The 23,557-nt window shown below is 42.5% G+C and overlaps 1 protein-coding gene and 1 long non-coding RNA gene across 3 annotated transcripts in view; one reads left to right on the forward strand and one right to left on the reverse strand.

Annotated features, from left to right (window-relative positions):
* Positions 1-23,557, reverse strand: part of LOC137162580 (uncharacterized) — an 83,997-nt gene that overhangs the window by 59,566 nt on the left and 874 nt on the right. The window lies entirely within an intron of this gene.
* The window catches only part of NME8 (NME/NM23 family member 8), a 38,357-nt gene that overhangs the window by 10,694 nt on the left and 4,106 nt on the right, over positions 1-23,557 (forward strand). Inside the window, exons 9-16 of the mRNA XM_067562451.1 lie at positions 2,299-2,369; positions 9,402-9,494; positions 11,484-11,644; positions 13,319-13,497; positions 15,483-15,627; positions 16,948-17,055; positions 18,443-18,594; positions 19,446-19,590. Coding sequence (XP_067418552.1) covers positions 2,299-2,369; positions 9,402-9,494; positions 11,484-11,644; positions 13,319-13,497; positions 15,483-15,627; positions 16,948-17,055; positions 18,443-18,594; positions 19,446-19,590 — 1,054 coding nt within the window. The remainder of the gene's footprint in view (positions 1-2,298; positions 2,370-9,401; positions 9,495-11,483; positions 11,645-13,318; positions 13,498-15,482; positions 15,628-16,947; positions 17,056-18,442; positions 18,595-19,445; positions 19,591-23,557) is intronic.

Here is a 23,557-nt window from a genome sequence, read left to right on the forward strand (position 1 = left end):
ATTTCTTCCATAACCACTTTCTCAAAATTATTTCCATCGTTATGCCCAATGTGACCAAAGTACTAAGTTTGCATCTGTTGATTTCTGACACCAGGGTCTGCTTCTCTCCACTAACATTTCTAACATGGACAAAAGGCAAATGCTGAAGAGGTACACAAAAGTCTTCACTAGTATCACATTTCCAAAACTTCAGTTTTCTTCTGGTCAGAAACATTATCTTTCCACCATTCACATTAATAAACCACTCTGGAAAAAATTAAGCATTTCACCAGTTACATATTCTTACATTTCAAAATGCCACAGTTTTTCTCAAACGACGCCATAGCTGAGCAAGCCATTCCTAGTTTTTCTTCTGATTTCTTTGGAGCAGCCTCCTGGGCTAGAGACATAGATCCTAAATATACTCTACAACTTGTCTGTTAATTGTGTTGTCCTCTTGCATCCTGTTTTTGTTACAGACCCAAACATTTGTTGCACTGCATTGGTGGTTGTAACAGAGAGTGTTGTGTCACCACGATGTCTGAGATTGATTAAGAGAGGTCTACCAGTGTAAATCCTAGCTCCTTCCACTTTGCCAAAACCTTCCAACACTTGTCTCGTAACAAATTCTGTGCATATGTTAGAGGCTTGGGTTCAAAATACACCACTGTCTCACACCCTGCCCAGTGGAAAACCACTCATCTACTGCTGTATGCACTGTGGTCTAGTGGTGGTGGTAGAGACATGCAGTAGCTCAGTAAGATGCTTTGGAATCCTCATGTCTGCTAGTATCCACCAAAGATGGTCCTGTCGGACCATATCAAATGTTTTTGTGTTGTCAATGAAGCATATGATCTGTGGGTGATTGTATCTGCATTTTTCAATGATGTGATGAATGTTCACTATTCAGTTACCTGTGCCTTAACCCTCTTTGAAACCAGCTTGTTGTGGTGATAGTTCTGCTTCTATCCTTGCTTTCATGGGATCCTAGATTATGTAGGGCAGAACTGTGCTTGTGTACAATGTCGAAGAGATGGTATGATATTTACTACACTCTGTAATATTTCCCTTCTTTGGTAAGGAAGAAAAATTCCCTTCATTCAGTCCTCCGGCCAACTTCTAGTCATCCAGACATCGTTATAAGTTTTCCACATAAGATCAGTGCCACGTTCGCCAATTGTTTTAACAATTATTCAAGCTCATTATCTACCTCTGGTGCTTTCACAGCCTTCATTTTCATAATAACATGCACCATTTCCTCTCGCAGGATTGATGGCTCCGGCTCTGGCTTCATATTGTTTTCTGTCATCCTGTATTATGCGGAGACTGCATACTGGCACAGTAATCTCTCCACCTGCATTTAATATCATCACCTTCAGTGATGACTCTGCCATCATCATCTTTTATAATATTTGATCATGGGAAAAACCTTTTGTTAAGAAGTCTGACCACTGTGAACATACCTTTCATGTTATTACTCTCTTTATAATTTTCTTGATATTTATATACATGGAAGTCACATGATAGCATGACAAAGAACCTTATTGACTATGTCATGATACAGCAGTGCTGGAGATCTAGTGCTGGAGATCCAATGGACAGACTTTTCCAAGTGCAGACTCTGGGTCAGACCATTAACTGTTAACCTAAAACATAAAATTAAAGCTTAAAAAAAAGAAGTCTATTTACCTCTAAATGGTGTTATGCAAGTATCTTGCCTCTGCAGATTCTTACTTATCTGCCTTCTTTCCTGACTTTTTTCAGAGTCCTTTCCATTACAAATGACAGAATGGAACTGTTAGTGGTTGGGACCATGAGCTCTTTATAACCTTGTTTTGAATGTTGAACTCCATAAACAAGTATTAGTGCTGCCCCAGCATTTATAGTTGTAAATGATTCCAGGATTTGCAGTGCTGAGGTATGTGAGTCTGATGAGGCAGATCTGTATTGTACAGGGGAACTCCACTTACAGATAAGTTGCTTTCCTTTCTCTTAATGGATCTACTTCATATATATACACTCATTCTCCCATATCTCTGCCTTCAAATCTGTAGTATTAAGGTCTTAGCAGTTGGGAAAAGGAATTGCATCTCAGTGTGTGATTCATGTACAGAGGTTTATAATCCACATTTGAACCTCTACTGCTATTGGTTCCCAGGACCCCATGTCATGATGAGCAGAATCCAAAATTAGTAATCTATTAAACGGAAGAATGTAGAGAACTCAGGTGGTAAGTACAGAAAGTAAATTATTCTGAATATATATTTCAGTAAATATATTTATAAATATATGTATGTATTCTTCCTTTTCCTATAGGAGTCATATACACGGTTGCAATTATAAAACCTGATGCAGTTGCAGGTGGAAGAGTAGAAGAAATTAAACAAAAGGTAAACAAAACTTTAAAACCCCCCAACCATTGTGTTTGATTAAGTGCCAAGATAGTGAGATGGGAATATAATTGGATATTAATTTAGGACAAAATTCTACAGCCAGATCTGTTAATATTTATCCTGTAAAATTGACAAATGTAAACTGGTTATGGCTGAAGCAATACGATTTTCAAGTTGACACTGTTTAACGTCTTGTGTTACTAGAAGAGGTATGTACTGAAGTATACTATGCAGATCATTGATTGATATATAAGTATTCCAACTGAAGCATTATAAGTTGCTTACAAATCCTGCCAACAGTTTCTTATTTTTTCTGCATTTGATGGCAGGAGTAAGAGTTAACCATCAATTCTGGGATAGTTTAGATGAATCAGAGAAAATAATTTTACAGGTGTGGAAAATATTTTCTTTGCCACAGTAGTATCTTTCAAAATTCTAGACATACAAATAAACCAGCTCAAATTAGCCAGTTATTTACATGTGTGTGTGTGTGCACGAAGACATGCATAAACCCATACATATACAGTGGGAAAGTAAAGTCACAGAATATATACAGGTAATGATTTAGATGCATAGGCAGACACTACATTAAGTTAAACACAGTGAAGGAGACATCATTTCTGCCTCCTGAATGTAATATTGGAGTAATGCTCATTTCAGTTCCAGAGATGTTGATTTGTGGACACACACAAATATAGCGTATGCTATACAGGGAGTACACACGATGAGAGAGAGAGATATCTTATCAACGTATAGCTACTCTATGTATAAAAATTTCTACCATGCTAGTGGAAATTTTAAAAAATACGTTATTTCTACATACCAAAAATAAAAAGCAAATACATTAAAATAAATACTTATATAGTAAAACCAAAGACCAAATACAGTATAATAAAAACTTAATATTTGCTTTGTAATGGTGGTAGAGCAATCTTTCCTAGGTATGTGCAAATACTTTACAAGGACATGACTGACTGCTGCATAATAAAGTTTTTTACCATCAGTCATTAGGAATGATTATGTGCTGCCTTCCCATAGCTTTGCTTTATTTGCACTACTGGAATCAATAATAGTAAAACATGTCTCACAATAGTCACTAGTATGTATGTAATAAAATATATATATTGAGTTGCATAATGTGTAACAAAAGTTCTTCTTCGAGTGATTGCTCATGTCTATTCCACCATAGATGAGTGTACACCACCATGCACGGGTCCCAAAACTTTTTTCCCCTTAGCAGATCCCGTAGGGCTGGCTCTGGTGCCCCCTGGAGTCCCGTGCACATGCCGCGGTATATGAGGCACTGCCGGCCCTACGCCTTCTCAGCTCCTTCTTTCCACCCGTGACGGTTGCTGGAACTAGACTTGCTCTCTGCAAGTACTATTCCCCTTCTTTGAACTCTTTGTTATTCAAAGTACTATAGTTAGTCTTAAGTAGTTGTTAAGTAGTGTTAAGTGTAGTTAGATAAGAAGCCCCTGAGGGACTTAGAGCGGCCGGGCCATGCCCCAGTTGCCTGCATTTAAGCCGTGTGCCTTCTGCGGGAAGGCTTTCCCACTCAGCAACCCCACTGGTGCCTTAAGTGCCTGGGGGGAAGAGGACAGGAAAGATAAATGCAAGAGCTGCAGGGCTTTTAAACCGAGGACTCTAAAGGACAGAAAGATCCAGTTAAAAGCCCTCATGGAGGCAGCACTCTTCCCGGAGTCCAAGCCATTCCGCTCCACCTTGGCACCAAGTGTAACTTCGGTGCAGAGTGCACTGCCGCCACAACTCGGCACCGAGCAACATCCCCAGTGCCAAAAAAGAAGAAACAGCGCACGGAACAAGGACACTACCCTGCGCCATTGGTACAGGCAGGGTTGAGTGTGGAGATGCACTGAGCTCGGCCCGTTAAGTCTTCTCCGGAGCCTGCATCTCCGCACAGGGAGCCTCCCCCGACTCCTGGGAGTGGGAGAGTGCCCTTGCTGATGCTGTCGACAACAGAGGCTTTTCAGGAGGCAAGAGCCTTGTTGGCCTTGCCTACGCCACCTCCATCCACTGAGGGAGAAGGGTCTGGTGTGACGGGGCAAGCCCGCGTTGGGTCCCCCTGAAGGGCTGTGGAGATCCCTGGGACGGGGAGGAATATCTCCCACCAGATGGCCACCAGGGGTAGAGCAAGGACGCTCCCCCAGCAGTTGCTCCAGGTTGGGACAGCCGACGTGCCCACAAGGCATCACAATAGGTGGCACAATCAGCCCCAGGCTGGCCCCAGGGGCAGTGGTCACAACAATGGCTTTATTGGGCCCCATGGGGAATCCAGATGGGACCAGGGCCCCAATCCATCCTGTCATCGGAGGTTCAGTCTGTGCCTCCGGCACAGAAGAATGCCCATAGACACCACTCCTCGGACGAGTCCCATGGAGGGACCCTCTACCGGCGCATCCCTTCGTCAGATGGGGGAGCACCCGCAGGACGCGCCTCAGCAGTCCTCTTCCTCCTCACCAGATGAGGCAGTCTCCTGGGACCACATGGCACCACTGGAGGATTTCAGGGCGCACCAGGAGCTGCTCAAGAGGGTGGCCTTTAACTTAGGCTGGAGGTGAAGGAGTTAGAGGAAGCCGATGATACCCTCTCCAATGTGCTGGCGACGGCTGCCCCAGCAAGAGTGGCCCTACCAGTCCACGATAGGGTCCTCAAAATTGTAAAGGCCCTGTGGCAAACCCCTTCCGCGGTCGCCCGTACATCAAGGGTGGCCGAGAAAAAGTATTATGTCCCGGCCGAAGGGTTCGGGTATTTGTTCACTCACCCGGCCCTGGGAACCCTGGTGGTAGATGTGGCCAACAATTGGGACAGTCAAGGTCAGCCAGGATCTGCTCCCAAGAACAAAGACAACAAAAAGCTGGATTTGTTTGGGACAAAAATTTATTCCATGGCAGCTGTGCAGTTCAGGATTGCCAACCATCAGGCCTTCCTGAGGAGATATAATTTTAACTCATGGGACTCCCTCAGGCAGTTTGCTGAGGCCCTGCCCCAGGACCAGGCCGCAGACTTTACCATCATCCTGGACGAAGGAATCACAGTGGCTAGGGCAGAGCTCCAGACGTCCAGTGATGCTGCTGACTCGGCGGGTAGGGCCATAGCCTCCAGCATCTCCATGAGAAGGTGCTCATGGCTGCAATCCTCGGGCCTGTCCCAGGAGGTGCAGCAATCAATCCAGGACCTCCCCTTCGATGGGTCGGCCCTATTCTCCGATCAGACCGATGCGAAGCTGCATGGTCTGAAGGACTCCAGGGCCACGCTTCGCCCCCTGGGCCTCTACACGCCCCAGGCTTCCAGGCGGCTGTCACGGCCCCAGGCGCAGCAGCAACCCAGGCCTCCGCATAGGCCTTTTCAACCCTACAGAAATAGGGACAGAATTAAGGGGTTTAGAAGATGAAATCAGTCCCCCAGTAGGAGCCCCACAGGGGGTCTGGCAATCACAGGAGGCAGTTTTAATGGTGCGCCCGAGGGTGGCGTCCCTACTGCTGTCCTGGATTTGCCCCACCCCTTCCTAAACAGGTTAAGGCCCTTCTATCGCAAATGGGCAAAGATCACGTCGGACCATTGGGTCCTCGGGATAGTCTCAGGGGGCTACGCCCTACAGTTTACTTCTACCCCTCCCCCCCCCCCAACAACCCCTCCTCCGTCCCTCTTCAGGTACCCCTCTCACAAGCAACTCCTCTTGCAGGAGGTGGACACCCTCCTCAACATAGCAGCGGTGGATATGGTCCTTCAAGGCAGAAGGGGGAAGGGTTCTATTGGAGGTACTTCCTCATCCCTAAGGCAAAGTGGGGTCTGAGACCCATTTTAGACCTGCATTGTCTAAACAAATATGTCAAACGACTCAGATTTCGCATGGTTTCCCTAGCCTCCATAATCCCTTCCCTGAATCCAGGAGATTGGTGTGCCGCCCTCAACCTCAAGGACGCATACTTTCATGTGTCCGTCCTCACCAGCCACAGGTGGTTCCTCCGTTTCATGATGGCTAGCTCACACTACCAATTTACAGCCCTACCCTTTGGCCTATCTTCGGCTCCAAGGATGTTCACCAAATGCCTGGCGGTAGTGGTGGCCCACCTGAGACGAAAGGGTGTGCAAATCTTCCCTTTCCTGGATGATTGGCTGATCAGGGGCAGGTCCAGGTCCCAAGTGCAGGAGAGCATGACCCTCACTTGCTCCACGTGCAGCAGGCTGGGATTGCTCCTAAAAGAGCAGAAGTCCACACCAATTCCAGTGCAACATATAGAATTCATTGGGGCCTCCCAGGCCAGAGCCTTCCTGCCTCAGCCACTTTTCGAGGTGATGGTCTCTATCATCTTCCAGCTGCACCGATGCCCCATGACAACAGCCAGGCACTGCCTACAGCTGTTAGGCCACGTGGCAGCCTGCATGTACATGGTGAGACCTAGCTCGCCTGAGGCTCAGACCGCTTCAGGCGTGGTTGGCCTTGGTATATGTGCCGAGCAGACACCCACTGGATCGGGTGGTCACAGTTCCCCCACCCATCCTAGCCTCCCTAGTCTGTGGAGGTCTCCCAGGACATTGTTGAAGGGCGTTCCATTCAGAGAACTGGTCCCGTTGGTCACCCTCATCTCCGACACCTCAGATGTGGGATGGGGAGCCCACATCAGTGCCAAACTAAGAACTCAGGGGATCTGGTCGGGGGAGGAGAGGCACCTATACATCAACGTGAAGGAGCTGAGGGCTATTCGCCTACCGTGCAGGGTGTTCCTCCGATTCCTGACAGGCAGAGTGGTGCAGGTGCTGACGGACAACACTGCAGCTATGTTTTCTATAAAGAGGCAGGGGAGAGCGCTCTCTTCGGCTCTTTGCGAGAAAGCTGCCTGTCTGTGGGACTTTGCCGTGAGGCACGATTTCCACCTGACTGCCTCTCACCTCCTGGGAGTGAGGAACAACAAGGCAGATTGCCTCAGCAGGTCGTTTCTACCCCGCCACAACTGGTCATTGCACCTGGAGGTCGTGACTACGATCTTCCAGAAGTGGGGTGTTCCCCAACTGGACTTATTCGTGTCAGCCTGGAACACCAAGTGTCCGAGGTTCTGCTCACTCCGGGGTCACAAGACTGGGTTGATTTCTGACGCGTTCCTGATCAACTTGATGGGGACCCTCATGTACGCGTTTCCGCCTATTCCACTCCTGTCCAAGGTCCTGCTGAAAATAAAGAGGGACAGGGCGGATGTTATACTCATCGCTCCAGCCTGGCCGAGACAGCATTGGTTCAGCATGCTGCTGGACCTTTCGATCAACCCGCCCCTGAAGCTCCCGAGATGGCACGACTTTCCCTCCCAGGAACATGGTCGCCTGTTGCACCCAGACCTTGAGACTCTGCACCTCAGGGCCTGGAGGCTCTGTGGCTGACGGAGGGAGAGAGAGCCTGGTCGGTGCAGGTCCAACTAGTCCTGCTTGGCAGCAGTAAACTTTCTACACAGGTCATGTATCGGGCTAAGTGGAGGTGGTTTACATGTTGGGTGGAGTCCCAGGGTATTCCGCCCAGGCTTTTGCTTATACAGGCGGTCCTGTAGTACCTGCTCCAGCTAAAGCTCCAGGGTCTGGTGCTGGCTTCGTTGAGGGTTCACTTGATGGCCATTTTGGCCTTCCACCAGCTGCTAGAGGGGAGATCCCTGTTCTCCCATTTCATGTCGGTCAGATTCTTCAAGGGTGTGAAGTGGCTTTATCCACAGATCCGTGACCCGGTGCCTCCTTGGGATCTCAATCTTGTCCTCTCGAGACTCACGGGGCCCCCCTTTGAAGCCATGGCTTCATGCCCTCTGTTCTTGCTTTCATGGAAGGTAGCCTTCCTGGTGGCCATTACCTCAGCCAGGAGGGTCTCCGAAATTAGGGCCTTGACCTTGGAGCCCCCTTATACAGTATTTTATAAGGATAAGGTGCAGTTGAGGCTGCATCCAGCCTCCCTGCCCAAAGTGGTTTCCCAATTTCATTGTAAACAAGATATTTTTCTCCCCGTGTTTTTTCCCAAACTGCACGGTTCAGAGGAGAAGAGGAGATGGCATTCGCTGGTCCTGAGACGAGCCCTGGCCTTCTACATCGAGCGTACAAAGCCATTCCGGAAATCGACGCAGCTCTTCGTCGCAGTGGCTGACTGGCTTACCTGTCTCCACCCAGCGCATCTCCTCGTGGATTACATCATGCATCAAGTTCTGCTACAAGCAGGCGAGAGTGCTGCTTCCGGGAACCATCACAGCGCACTCAACCAGAACTCAAGCCTCGTCTACAACCTTGCCGGAAAAAGTGCCAGCCGCCACGTGGTCGTCGGTGCATACCTTCACATCCCAGTACGCCATCGTCCAGCAGGCGAAAGAGGACACGGGATTTGGCAGAGCCATGCTGAGGGCAGCTCACCAGTAACTCCTACCCACCTCCAAGGTATTGCTTGTTAGTCGCCAATAGTGGAATGGACATGAGCAATCACTCGAAGAAGAAAACAAGGTTACTTACCAGTAACTGATGTTCTTCGAGATGTGTTGCTCATGACCATTCCACAACCCACCCCCGGTCCCTGCTGCTGGAGTTGGCAGAAAGAAGGGACTGAGGGGGCATAGGGTCGGCAGTGCCTCATATACCGTGGCATGTGCGCGGGACTCCAGGGGTCACCAGAGCCAGCCCTACAGAATCTCCTAAGGGGAAAAAAGTTCCAGGAACCGTGCACAGTGGCGTGCACTCACCTATTATAGAATGGACATGAGCAACACATCTCGAAGAACATCAGTTCCTGGTAAGTAACCTGGTTTTTCTTTATTTTAATGGGAGTCACACACTTGAACTCAGTGCAGTGCTTTGGAAAGCTGAAAATTTAGTTGAACAAAAACGTTACCATATTTGTGATACTTCAGATTACCTCAAATTTAAGATTCTGCACAAAAATTGGTCATTTTTTAGAATCATGGCAAAAATACGTAAACAAAGTAATGTTGGTGATTTGGTATATGTCTCCCTCAAATGCTGCTGAATCCGATGGCTGATCTGGAACTGAAGATTACAGAAGCAGGCTTTGGCATTACGGCAGAAGAAGAGAAGACATTAACTGAGGAGCAAGTTAGAGAGTTCTACAGTCGCAATACAGAACAGGTAAAAAGGCTACACAAATATAGGTGGCTATATTGATAATAATCATTTATGTGGGTTGTAAAACTTTTTATAAAATGTAACTGATTTCAGTTAATAAAAATTATTTGACACAGAAAGAAAATAAATGAAAAGATTGTCTCACCTTCTTTGCTGTTGGTTCTCTAGTCCAGCTCCTGTATGATGCCTGTGGTTGATGGTGTTCCAATGTTGTATTTAATAGCAGTGGAATAGCATACAATCCTTGCTACATATTGAAGCACCAGAGGTTCATTTTCCCTAACACAACCAACTCATTAGCCAACAGTGGTATAGTCAGAATAACATAAGGTAAATACTCTAAATCAGTGGTACTTCGCAGAAGGCTGGGTGGTACACAACCCGTATCGCGCCACCGAATCCACCACTGGAAGTGCCCACCCACCCACCGCTGGGAAACTCTGCCGCCAAAAAGGGGCAAACGGCGGAAGGATTTCGGCGGAGGGCATTGTTCCCCCCATGTAATCCGCTGCCACCGAAAGCCCCCCCCCCGCCGCTGCCGCAAAACCCCGCCGCCGCCGAAAGTCCCCCCCTCTTTTTTTCCCGAGTGGTACTCAGGAAAAAAAGGTTGAGAACTGCTGCTCTAAATAACAACAGCAATATGTATGTATCGTTGGTTTTTAGAGTATTTATATATTTACAACTGTGCAATCCTATTGAAAATGATGAGATTACATAAATGTAACTGAAAACAGAATTTGAAGATAACAGAGTTTCTTAGGTTTAGTTAAGAGCAGATTTTGGCCTGCAGAATCTTTGTAATGGGGATGTTGAATGAACCAGAAAGAACACAGCTTGACTTTCAGATACCAGGTTGTTTGTGTAGGACTTGCAGTTAGATAAAACTTTTTTTGATGGAGCAAATTAACTCTTGAAATCACTGAGATAGTAAACATGGAACCCATTAATGCTTTTTTTTTTTGCAGTCACTTTTCAGTGTAGAGTCACACTTCATGTATTGTATTGTACCAAATATATTTATCTATTCACTTTCATTTAATTTCTTTTTATATATCTATCATGCAAACTACCATAGTCCAAAATGTTTTACAGCAAGAAAAAATTACTGTAGAATTGAGTGTCCTTACAATATATTAGTAAAATCAGCAAAGTAAAATAATGTATAGAGATTAATCAGAATACAAAAAGAGAAAAACTACAAATTAAAAACAGTAAAATACAAATAAAATATTCTTGCTTATTAACCTGTTAGTATGAAAGGAGAAATATATTATGCAAGTTAAGAGACGGGAGATGTTGACAGGGGACCGACTTAGTCATACGTTAAAGGAAAGAATAAAGCTTTAAAGAAATATTTGCAATTAAATAAATGGTTGGCTTAGAGGAAATGAAGAAAATTCCAGCACTAGTGGAAAAGTGACTCCAAGCTATGGAGACATGGGGAGGTTGCTTCCCATGAAAGTGTTTCTTTATGTGGATGAAGACCAAGACTAAAGGGGAAAAAAGAACGGAAAGAAAGTAAGTGTCCAAGAACGTTCCGAAAATCAGGAATGCAGTCATAGACTACTTGCCTAATTTACAGAACTTTAAAAATCATGTCAGAAAATGCAATATATTTTATTGCTTTACATCATGTGCCTCAGTCCAACATACTGCATGCATCGCATTTGATCTCATCTCTGAGTTATTGGTACTTTAGGTTGGGAGAACTTGTGACACACAAGTTGTATGTAGTACAATAATTTCAATTATCTCAAGATCTTCTATTTATTGCAAAGGCTGGGACATATTTTATAATACTATTTTCTCACCTGAGCTAAAATGAACTTATCACAAGTTCTTATAATATATTTAATAGAATTTTGTAAGGTGAGTGTAAATACCATAGCAGGATGAAAGCAAGTTATGCAGCACATGTATAGTTTGATTTCTGCTGATGAGGTCAAACAGTTCTCTTTGTAGTATATATATGTGAGAAATTGTGTTTTTTAGCCTGATTTTGAAGATTTTGTTACATTCATGACTGGTGGACCATCCCATATTCTGATAGTTTCTAAACCAAAGGAAGTAACTGATGCTGTTCCTCAATGGAAAGAACTAAGTGAATCAGCTGAGTATGTAGCTGGAGAGCCTCAGCCTGAAAAGCCAAACCGGTAACTGGAAAAATTCAAATGACACTTATGTTTTATGCATTTACATGACTAATACAAAATATTGAGAGCCATATCGTCACATGCCCTTATATGCACAGCTATGCAGGTGCACAGAGTAAGCAAAGAGTCTCCCTCACCATGTGTGGCCCACACAACCTACCATCACAAGTGCAGTCCCAGCACTTGTGGAAGTGCAGGAACTGTCCCATCAGTGTATTCCTAAGGAAGAGGGCAAGTAGGGGCCATAAATCTGCTCCCCCTGAACTGGCCTGCAAAGAGGGCTGCACACACTAAAGGTTGGTGCAGCCTGCACTGTCCTATTACAGTCTAGTTATAAGTACCTGCACTGATTCAATTCAGTCTAATTTATGACCCAGCACTGACATGAATGTAAAGATATTGTTAAAAAAAGAACAAGTCATTATCATTTGTCTTTTTGATTTACAGCTTTCCCTGGATGAATTTTGTATGACATAATATTAGAGTGATCACATATAGGTAACTGGGTGATCCTCACAATTATAAACATGTCACAATAAAAATTATTTCTTTTTCAAAGAATTTGTATAGTGCTGTGTTTTCAAAGGTCATGCTTTTAGATATATAAAGCATGATCCCATTATCAAGTCTTCTTTATAAACTGTCATTGTCAGTGTTAATTTTTGTCCAGTGAAATGCACAGAGTCTATTCAAAGGCAGACAAGTGGAAACAAACATTTTATGACTGAGATTTCTCTTGCACAGTAGTTATCATAGAATCGTAGGACTGGAAGGGACTTCAAGAGGTCATCTAGTCCAGTCCCCTGCACAAATGCAAGGACCAAGCATTATCTAGACCATCCCTAACAGGTGTTTGTCTAACCTGCTCTTAAAAATCTCCAATGGTGGAGATTCCACAACCTCACTAGGCAATTTATTCCAGTGCTTAACTACCCTGACAGGATGTTTTTCCTAATGTCCCAATCTAAATTTCCCTTGCTGCAATTTAAGTCCACTGCTTCTTGTCCTATCTCAGAGGTTAACAGTGACATACCGAGGGTCTCCAGCTCCCATGGCCCAAGCCTACATTTATGCTCCCCAGGCCTCATGCCCCCCCATGCAGGGCAGGAGGGGTTCCTGCACCACCCCCCAGCTGCCCTGGGGAGAGGGGGTCTGTACCTGCAGAAGGGGGGGGGGCATGAGGCTTGGGGGGGGGTACAAATGCAGGCTTGGCTCCACCCCACTCCCCACACTTACCTGCTGGGGGGGTGCCAGTCTGGCCTTTCATGATGCGCAGGGAGCGGGGCAAGCCTCCTGCACCCCCCCTTCCTCCTGTGTGTTGTGAGGGGCCGGCCCGGAGCCCCCCTGCAGACCAGTGCCGGGGGCCTGCCTCCCCCCCTCAGTACGCCACTGGAGGTTAATGAGAACAATTTACCTCCCTCCTCCTTTTAACAACCTTTTTGGTATGATATAGCAATTAACTAACACTTGGTTAGATTGCTACTATTAGGAAAGGACAATACTGATTTTTGTTGGAATGCAGAATCATAAAGTAACTGGCATTCTATTATATGTTTTACTAAAGCATTCAATATATGTTTTCATCAAGTCAATTATTGATTCATTTGTGTAAAATAGTAAATTAATTAAAATAAAGGATACATTAATTTAGACGTATTATTTGTCTCTTATTAGCTTGCAAGAAGTTTTGGAAACTGAGAATATGTTAAATTTATGTGATGTGGAAGACAGCGTAGAAGAGGCTAGCAGGCAACTTGCTTTCTTTTTCCCAGATTTTGGTAAAAAGAAGACCGGCCAAAATATTGAAAAAACATTGGCCTTAATTAGACCTTCTCTATTAAAGGAAAGAAGAAGTAAGTGATAATAATTACATTTTTCATCTACAGTACACAAAGAAAGTCTTATATTTTGGATTTTAAAAATCCTGGCATCTTTTCATTAATAATAATACCTAGTTATCATCTAGCACTTTTCTTCAATACACTTCAAGGTGCTTTGAAAAGTATCATTATCCCCATTTGACAGATGGAGAAACTGAGATGTGAATTGATTTGTCCAAGGTCATCCAGCAGGCCAGTACTAGAGCCAGGAACAGAAGCCAGAAGTCCAGCATTCTGTGCAGTAGATCATGCTGTTTTGAAATTATTTTCTGTGCTCTAAGTTGACAGAACTGTATATCAGAAAAATACCATGTATTCATTCTGTTCTGTCTTTTCATACTTTTCTGTGAATATCATTTTATTTCCTAGATCGGTTCTTCAAAAATTGCCTCTATAGATCCCCTTTCTGGGATATAATTATGGTTTCTAGAAAAGTCAATAAGAGGGTCTAATTGAATTTAAAACATATTTAAATGGATTATACTGTCTGCTAAAACAATTTAGTGGTATCATTATGGAGTGGTTGAGCACTCTCTGCCAGGTCCAAGTCAGCATCTATGTCTAGCTTGAATAATGTCTATTACACAGATTTGAAAAATTATTACTTGGAGCACTCTTCTTACATGTACATGCCATTACTCTCTTGATTTGACATCTAGGTCTCATGCTTGTTCTGGGAAAGCAGTTCTGAAGTCCTTATATAGGGCTTGATTCTGCCATCTTTGCTCATGTCAAATAGTGCTTACTTACAAGAATAGTCACATAGAACTCAGTCATAATTATGCCTTCTATTTGTACTCCTGGGCCCTCCTTTTTGGGAGCTGTAAAAATGCTCATTTCAAAGTGAGAATCTGTATTGACATTTCATAAGTGGAAAAAAATGGTTACTTGATAGCAGTTGTAGTTCCTCAAGTTTATTGACTTGGCAGATCCACAGTCTCAACCCAATTTTCCCCCACTTATTCTAAGTATTTTTGTGATTCTCTGATTGAGTGGAGGTCAGCTGAGACTGCGTTGCCTTTTTACATGCCACCTTCAGTGATCAGTGCTACAATATTAACATTGTATTGCCATTAGCAAATTCATTGACACTCCCAATGACTAACACCCATTTGACTGGATAAAGTTTCTGTAAATGATATTTGTAACTTATTTATATACATATTACCAGCCACCTTTGTCTGAGAGTTAGGAGCCCAATATGAGTGTCTCTCAGATAAGGATGACTTTTGATATTGTAGCAGTGAACAATCATTCTGATCTAGGATAGTGTTATCAGATATACTATGAGCTACACTATGCCCTAACAGCTCCGGCATTAGCAAAACAGTTACAGGTAAAAAAAAATGAGGTTCTGTTAAAAACAAACAACAACAAATGAAAATCAGTTACAACTGAGAAATCCATGATACTTTCCTTTAAATAAATATATAAATAAAATAAAATAGCAGCAGGTATCAAACTTGAATGTCTAAAATTAGGTACCTAAATCCACCTTCTTCAAACTCATGACTTTGGAGTCCTCATGATGAATTGGTTCAGGCTGCTTGTTGGTTATGCTTTGCTCTCGAGAGGGTATGTGTGTAGAAGAGTTTTAACTGTGATGCATGCTACATACAGCTAAGCAGTCTACCTTTCCTATATATTAGTCAGTGACATCTTCAGAACGTGGTGCAAAGATAGAGCTAAATCAAATTAAATGAGACTTCTCTGACATTTCTTCCTTAAGGCTGATTTTAAAAAGGCCAAAATCATTTCTCTGAGCATTCGAGCAATGGCTTTTGGACCCGTCTGACAGTTGCTATGAATTATAATTTTCATATTCCAAAGTGAACAAGTTAACGCTTTTGGAAAGCTTTATAATGATATCACTGGAAAAACTAAAATATGGAAATACAACCAGTATAAAATGAACAAAATGATGACAATGCAGTACTATTTCAACGTTTTATATGTAGATTCTATTCTGAAAAGGATTAAGGATGATGGCTTTACAATAGCAATGCAAAAAGAAATAGTTCTGACTGAAGAACAAGCACATCAGTTTTACAAGGAGCATGAAAATGAAGATTTTTTCCCAACCCTTCTAGAACATATGACAAGGTACATTAATTGAAAGGCAACAAGTTTGAACTTAGAAATAGAAGCAATATTTTACACAATGCATAATTAACTTGTATAACTCATTGCCACAAGATACCGCTGTGTCCAGGAGTTCAGTAGGAGAGAAATGAGTTTTATGGATAATGAGAACATTTACAGGTACATCAGACAGACCTTCCAGAAATTGGCTATCCTGTGATAGAATTCACTCAAGGAATGAGCACACCCACTGTAGCTAACTAGCTCCAGACTTTAAGAATAGTTATGTTTCTGAATTTCACTATAGATTTGAGGTATAATTATGTCCCAAGAAAGTAAGTCATGGCAAAAACAGTATTTGAAAAAAAACAAAATTTTTTATCAATGGTATATGAAAAATAATAATGATTTTTGTAATTCAGCACAGTAACCCTCCCCCACTCACTCTTATTTTTTCCCAAATATCTGACAAATATCACTCATCCTTCTCTCTTGTCAACAGAATATGGTAAGTAGGCATGGCTGTCACTGCACTGAAAATTTTTCTTCAAGCAGAATGACAACAATCATTTCAGGCAGAAACAATTACAATTTCTAAAGCAGGGGTTCTCAAACTCGGGTTTGTATGGCCTCTGGGGGTCACCAGGTTATTATGGGGGGGGATGTCGCGAACTGTTAGACCCCACGCATGCCGAGGCTCTGGTTGTCAGAAATGAGTGGGGCTGACAGCCCATGCCCTTAAGAGCTGGGTGATGAAAGAGCCACTGGCCAGATGCCCAGCTCTGAGAGCAGCATCAACCCAACACCAGCACAGAAGTAAGAGTGGCATGGCATGGGGGGGTCCTCACTTTTTTGGTGGGGGGGAGGGCCATCATAGCCTGAAATATTTTTAAAGGAGGTCCTACCAAAAAAAGTTTGAGAACCTCAGTTCTAAAGAGTTTGTCCAAGATACTTCTCCCCAAGATCCGCACAACGCTATGGTCCTGATCTGGGAGGAAACCCTGGTCTATGGTCCTGATCTGGGAGGAAATCCTGGCTCCACTGAAGACTCCCATTGACTTCATGAGACTAGGATTTCACTCCTGATCTGTAAGTCTATGGCATCCCCCTGTTCAGTAGTTTTGTATTTAAATTACTTTCACCCAATACCTTGCCCACAAAAAATTAAAAAAAAATCACCAGAACTTCAGCTATTTAAATGTATACTGGATTTAAAATTTCTCCAATATCAAGACTATTTTTCCCTGGCTACACTGAATTTAATCAAATTCTTTTAACAAATCACAGATATTTTAGGATTTTTTTCAATTGCTTTTTAATACCAGTCATCTCATTTAACAGTGGTCCAACTCTTGCACTTGCTTTAATACGAGAGAATGCTGTTCAACACTGGAGAGATTTACTAGGCCCAAAGACTCTTGAAGAGGCTAAAGAGAAAAGTCCAACCAGGTAGTATTTGTAATAGCTATACATTATTCATAATCTACAATATACATCCATAATCTACATCTAAATTTAAACCACATTATAAACCATTTAACTATAGTGCTATCATCTGAAAAGTTATATATGCTCCTAAAAGCTTTTATGATTTCTTTGATTATATAATGTAGTACATACAGGGTCAACTGGATTTAAAAAAAACATGTGGCTAGTAAACATAGCTGAAAATTCAGTTTAAAAAAGAACAGTGTTTGGGAGATGTTGAAGAGAAGAGAGGGATCTCTTGAGTCTTAATGATCAGTTTGATTTATTTCTGTGATTTACACAGCTGGCAGCTAATTATTTTCTATGTGAGTGAACTGTTCATTGATTATATATTACTCTTGTTGATGATATATCTGCTTGAAATTGTTTTCTGTTTTACTTATTCTCCTCCTTGAAAAGTGTCCTATGTTTTAGCTAACTGAAATTTGGGTACTTTTCTGTAAGCATAGTATTTTATTTATAGCTCAATTTCTTTTTCTGATACACTAATTTCTTGTAAATATCTTATAAATTATGATGTTACTTAAGATAGTGTTTGTAACATTGTTTTAAGTAACTGTTGTGGTATTAAGACATTCTATCACAGTATTTGATATCTATAGCCATGTTATTGCTTGTCATTTAGAAATACCTATTATTAGTTATTGGGTGTAATGGGAGTTAGTGAATAGTTAAAAGATTGCAGTAAGGAATATTTATAGCTAAAAGTAGGTAAAAATGCAGTTAATCTTCCAAGTCCAGTGTCTTAGGTTACGTCTATACCACAAGTAAAGAGTGTGATTCCCTGCTCATGTACACATACTCACACTAGTTTTTATCGGGCTAGCACGAGTATAAATAGCAGAGTAGCTGTGGTAGCGTGGGTAGCAGCAACAGAGGCCTCCCACCAGTTTCAGGAGGATTTGTACTCGGCATGGCTCAGTCGTGCCCCTGCTGCTGCTACCCTTGGTATGCTGCTATTTATATTTGTGCTAACTTGATGAGAACTAGCCTAAGTATGTGTACATGAGCAGAGAATCACATCCCTAGCTCATAGCATTAGTAGCATTAGTATCACATAGCTAAACAGGAGGCAGGAACATTCTGAAGTAGTTGAATATTCATTGGTGGCAGCAGTCAAGAGTGGAATTTTCAAAAGTGCTTGAAAAAACTCACAAATCCCACTGAAAGCTGAAATGATTAGTTTAGAACATACCTATTCATTTCAAAAGTTTTGTAAGTATCTTTTGTTTTTCCAGTGTCCTCAGAATAAACATTAATTTAGGAAATCCATAGGGATAAGGATTCTAATACTTATGCATGAAAATGTCACCTCATTGAACTACCTTGTTGTTTTAATCATTGTTAGTTTACGTTCAGAGTATGCAGTAGACAGTGTACCTCTCAATCAGTTACATGGCAGTGCTTCACCTGGTGAAGCTGAAAAGGAACTTAAGTTCTTCTTCCCTATGGAACACACTTTGGCAGTTATCAAACCCACTGCTCTTCTGGAACATAAAGGTAAACATTCTACAATATGCAGACCAAGCCCGTGGATCTCATTCCAAAATAACTGGACCTCAATCCTGCAAAATATTAACAATATACAATTTGCAATAAGTCATATCAGATAAATTCTTTTTGGTTTTCTTAAATGCATTTGCTACACTTAAAAAGCACCTTATAGGCATGAAGTAATTCTTGAAGCTGCCTCACAACAGACATTTCACTAGCCAAAATTGCCTATGGTTCCTTCCTCTCACAGGCCACGGAGATGGGATGAGTTAATGTTTTACTATGAGATATAGAGAAAGAGGAAGCCATATCAAAGGCAGGGTAAAACCCCCATAGCCATAAAATGAAATTTGGAGTCGTCTTTCTAAGCTTGTTACTGCCAGTGGTTTTACCTCTTCATCTAGAACCCCCACTACTAGAAATATTCTCTGTTTTATAGTAATAGCTGTAGTAGTTATTTTGATTTTTATATGTCCCGTTTTTATGAATCTCTCTTTTCCTTTCTTGAAACTATGCAGTTTGATCTTACTCGGCCAGCTAGTGTGTGATTTCACATTCAACAGTCCAATTAGAGATAATGGGATGATTTTTTTTTGTTATTGTTGATAGTATTCATACTTTTTATGTCACCTTTATGGAAATGTATTAGAGAATGACTTGTTGCAGGTTTTTAAGGAATCTTGATCTATTCAAGATATCACTCCTAATTGTTCCATATTATAAATAGCATGTTAATAGTCATAATTACATGAATTTTCAAAAAAACATATCTAGCAATTTCTGGGATTTTTCAAGACTGTCATTTCTACAGGTGTTTAATACTTTTAAAAATTAAGACCAATTTTTTTTTCTCCTAGATGACATTATGCAGAAGGTTACAAAAGCTGGCTTTATTGTGTCACAGATGAAAGAAACAAATTTCACCCATGAAATGGCAACACAGTTTTATAAGGCTCATGAAGGAAAACCGTTTTTTGATCAGTTAGTAAATTATATGTCTGAGTAAGTGCCTGATTTTGCAATATTGTGCCATGTAAATGTAGCAGTTATAACTTTGAATGTATAGAGAAGGAAAAACATTTTTGCTGAACTTAAGTAGACTGTTGGAATTCTGCACTTTTGTCATTTTCTGTGTCAAATGTAGGGGATTTTAAAAATTTTTATAAAAGGAACCTAAATATTTGTTACCTTTTTAGCATACAGCATCTTTTCTTTATTAGGCAGTGAGTTTACAAGTCCTGCAAAACTCTTTGACTTACAGAAACTATGAATTCTACCAAACTGAATTGTGACCACCTCTTTGGATTTGTTCCTCAAAAAGAGAGAATCCTGGGCAATATCTTGTGCTCCTCCCCCACTTTTTTTTAAAATTGACTTTGACTTTGAACCAAATTCTTCTCCCTGTTACACATTAGCATAGCTATAGCTCAAACAGAAATTATGAGCTTGAGGCAAAAGTTATTGGGTGAGGTTCTTTGTCCTGTGTTATGCAGGAGGTCAGACTAGGGCTAGGTCTACACTACAGACTTAAATCAGTATAATTACATCACTCCAGGGTGTGAAAAATCCACACCCCTGAGCAATGTAGTTATACCAACCTAACTCCTGGTGTAGACAGCACTATGTTGGCAGGGGAGCTTCTCCCATCGATATAGCTACCTCCTCTTGCGGAGCTGGAGCAACTACACGGAAGAGTGGGAGCATCTTCATTTAAGCACTACAGTGGCGCAGCTGCATCGGACAACTCCATTGTCTTAAACAAAACACTTTGAAATACATTTTTAAACAGAAGCCACTTAAATACCATATTGCATACATGCTTTCTATAATCCTTCATATTCTTCTTCGAGTGATGTCCTTGTGGGTGCTCCACTGTAGCTGTCGTCGCATCCTGCGGCCTCGATCGGAGATCTTCTCAGTAGTACTTGCTTGGGCTGCTTTTGTGCAGCTCTTGTCTCGCAGCACCATTGGCGCGTCTTGTATCGCACATGCGGCCTGACCCCTTCAGTTCCTTCTCAACCGTCCATGGGCCAAGATGGAGTGTTACCAGCAGTCAGAAATGTTTTCGTCGTTGACAGTTTTTAGAATTAATTATTAGCATAGTTTAGTCATAGTTAAGTTTAATTTAGTCAGTTAGTTACTTACTGGTTTAAAAAAAAATATATATATATATATATATATATATATATTTCTTTTCTCTGAGTAGCGGAGCTTATAGTAATAAGACATGCCAGGTTACCCTGGTTTTAAGAGGTATACCTTTGTAGAGAGGCTATTCCAGTGTCCGATGGACACTCACTCTGTCGTACACTGCTTGGGCAAAACCCATGTACCACAGAAGTGTACACACTGCAAAAATCTCAAAGCAAGGGCCAGGAGGGACAGAGACCTGAGGTTGAAGCTAATTCTAATGGAAAAATCCCTCAGACCCTCATCTGACCTGGGAACAGACAAGCCTGAACCAGAACAAACACCAAAGAAGAGGGTTTCTTCCCCTACTTCTAGCTCTGCGGCGAAAAGAAAGTGTCCACTTAAGAGGCTGTCCCCCAAACCCAATACTAAAGAGGCAAAAGGATCCTCAGGTACAACTCAGTCAGTGCCACTTAAGGATTGAAAACATCCTGGTGAGACGTTGAACGACTTTCAAAACCTGTCGTCCTCCAATACGGCACCACATAAAAAACACGGTGCAGAAACCGCCTGACGAACAGTGAACGGCGACTTTGAGACTGTCAGACTCAGCAGCACTGAAGAAAAGTATGGTGCCAAAAGACACATCAGCACCAACACTGACACTGATACTGGTCACGGCACAGGCAATAGATAATATGCAGGCTGAAGCAACGATAGCCAGTAAGGTACCAACCACGGCACCGATGATCTGGAAGGCACTGACAGTGGCACCGACAGTTAGTGACGCACCATTCACTGTGCCTACCTCTGATGCAGTTCCGTCTTTGGCACTGACTACCACCGTGGAACCAATGGAAACTATGGCACTGACCCTGGCACCTTCAGGCAAAAGGAGCTGCAAATAACATCACATACAACCTGTGCAGTCTTCATCTCCAAGATCAGAAGGCACCCCGGAGTCTCCAATACATTTTGCACATGATGAGGCGTTTTCACCAATACTCTCCCTCAGTGCTGATGATAGTGATGCAGAGGAAGCTCAATTCTCATCTGAGCACTCCTCCCCTACCAGACCCTCACTACCACCTCCTGATTATGCCTACCATAGGGAACACAAGCCATATCCCTGCTATGTTCTACCATGGTTTGCCCCTCCTCTACTTTGTTAATGAGGGTCTCTAATTATGCAGCACTCCTATTTAATTATGATCACAACATTTATGAGAAGTTGTCACAATTTACCAATGACATCCCAGACACTAAAAGAGATCAGTTTAAAAAACTGATTAATGAAGGACAACTTGCAGCACGGACATTCCTGCAGGCCGCTTTAGACGTGGCAGATACCGCGCCTAGGACAATAGCCACAGCCATCGTCATGTGTAGGGCTGCCTGGCTTCATTCCGCAGGTCTTCCGAGGGAGCTGCAGACAAAAATACAAGACCTGCCCTTTGACAAAACACAGTTTTTTGCTGAGAAGACGGATGAAGTCCTCCACTCAGTGAAAGGTTCCAGGGTGAACACTGGGCATATATACACCTGGAATAAAAAGAAACTAACACAGGTTTCAGCCCTACACTCGCAGATATCCTTTCCAACCCCAGTATAAACAGTACGAACCTCAAAGGGGAAGACAAAGATCACGATGCAGACAACCATAACATTCATCTACCACTTCTCAACCTACACCATCTAAGCAACAGTTTTGAGAAGCTGGTCAAGGGTTTGAGAAACACCATTCAGCATGCAGTGCCAGCCTCACTAAAGAAAAATTTCAAATTCTGCTTAAGACCGTTCCATCCAAATGGGTTTTGGAACTAATCAACTCAGGTTACACCATCCCATTCATATCCATTCCCCCCACCCACCTTTCCTGTCCCTTTTCAAGGACTCATCTCACATGCAAGTATTGCTACAAGAAATAGAACATCTTCTACAAACAGGGGCAATAGAACATGTACCGCCTCAGCATGTAGGGAAAGATTCTAGTCCCACTATTTCATAGTATAAAAAAGGAGTGGGGGATGGAGACCCATATTAGACCTCAGGGCATTAAACAAATTTGTGAGAAGACAAAAATTCAAAATGGTCACTCTAACGACAATAATACCGGCACTGCAAAGAGGGGACTGGTTCTCAGCCCTCGATGTACAAGACGCATATTTTCATATTACTATCCACTTGGCGCACAGGTGTTTCCTAAGATTTACACTCTCTGGCAACCACAACTTATACAGAATTGTACCATTTGGCCTTTCCACAGCAGTGAGAGTGTTCTCCAAAGTGCTTGCAGTGGTAGCGGCACATTTAAGGAGACAGGGAATTACCATCTTCCCATACTTGGATGACTGTCTGTCTGATAAAGGCATCTACCCAAAACCTAGCCAAACAAGGTACCAATCAAGCCATAAAAATATTTCAAAAACTCGGACTAAGGATAAACATAGAAAAGTCCACTTTAAATCCAACTCAACATCTGGAATTTATAGGAGCAGCCTTGGACTCAACAATAGCGAGGGCATCACTATCGACGCCAAGGTTCAACATTATTACGGACCTGATATCATTAATAAGGAACAGCCATACTGTAACAGCGCATGTAGCCCTACAGCTTTTGGGTCACATGTCAGCTACAATGTTCATAGTGCGTCATGCATGTCTACACATGCAATGTCTCCAAGGGTGGCTCGCTTCAGTATACAGACCGAACAGACACAGCCTGAAGAGAGTCTTAACAATACCAAACATGGTAAAGGACTCTCTGATATGGTGGACTCAGGAAAACAATATGACAGAAATTAATTTTTCCCAGAAGCCACCATCGATTATGATCACC

Source organism: Emydura macquarii, unplaced genomic scaffold, assembly GCF_026122565.2.
Source record: "Emydura macquarii macquarii isolate MOO-44397 ecotype Brisbane River unplaced genomic scaffold, CSIRO-AGI_Emac_v2 contig_2432, whole genome shotgun sequence".
In the NCBI taxonomy this organism is placed as follows: domain Eukaryota; kingdom Metazoa; phylum Chordata; order Testudines; family Chelidae; genus Emydura; species Emydura macquarii.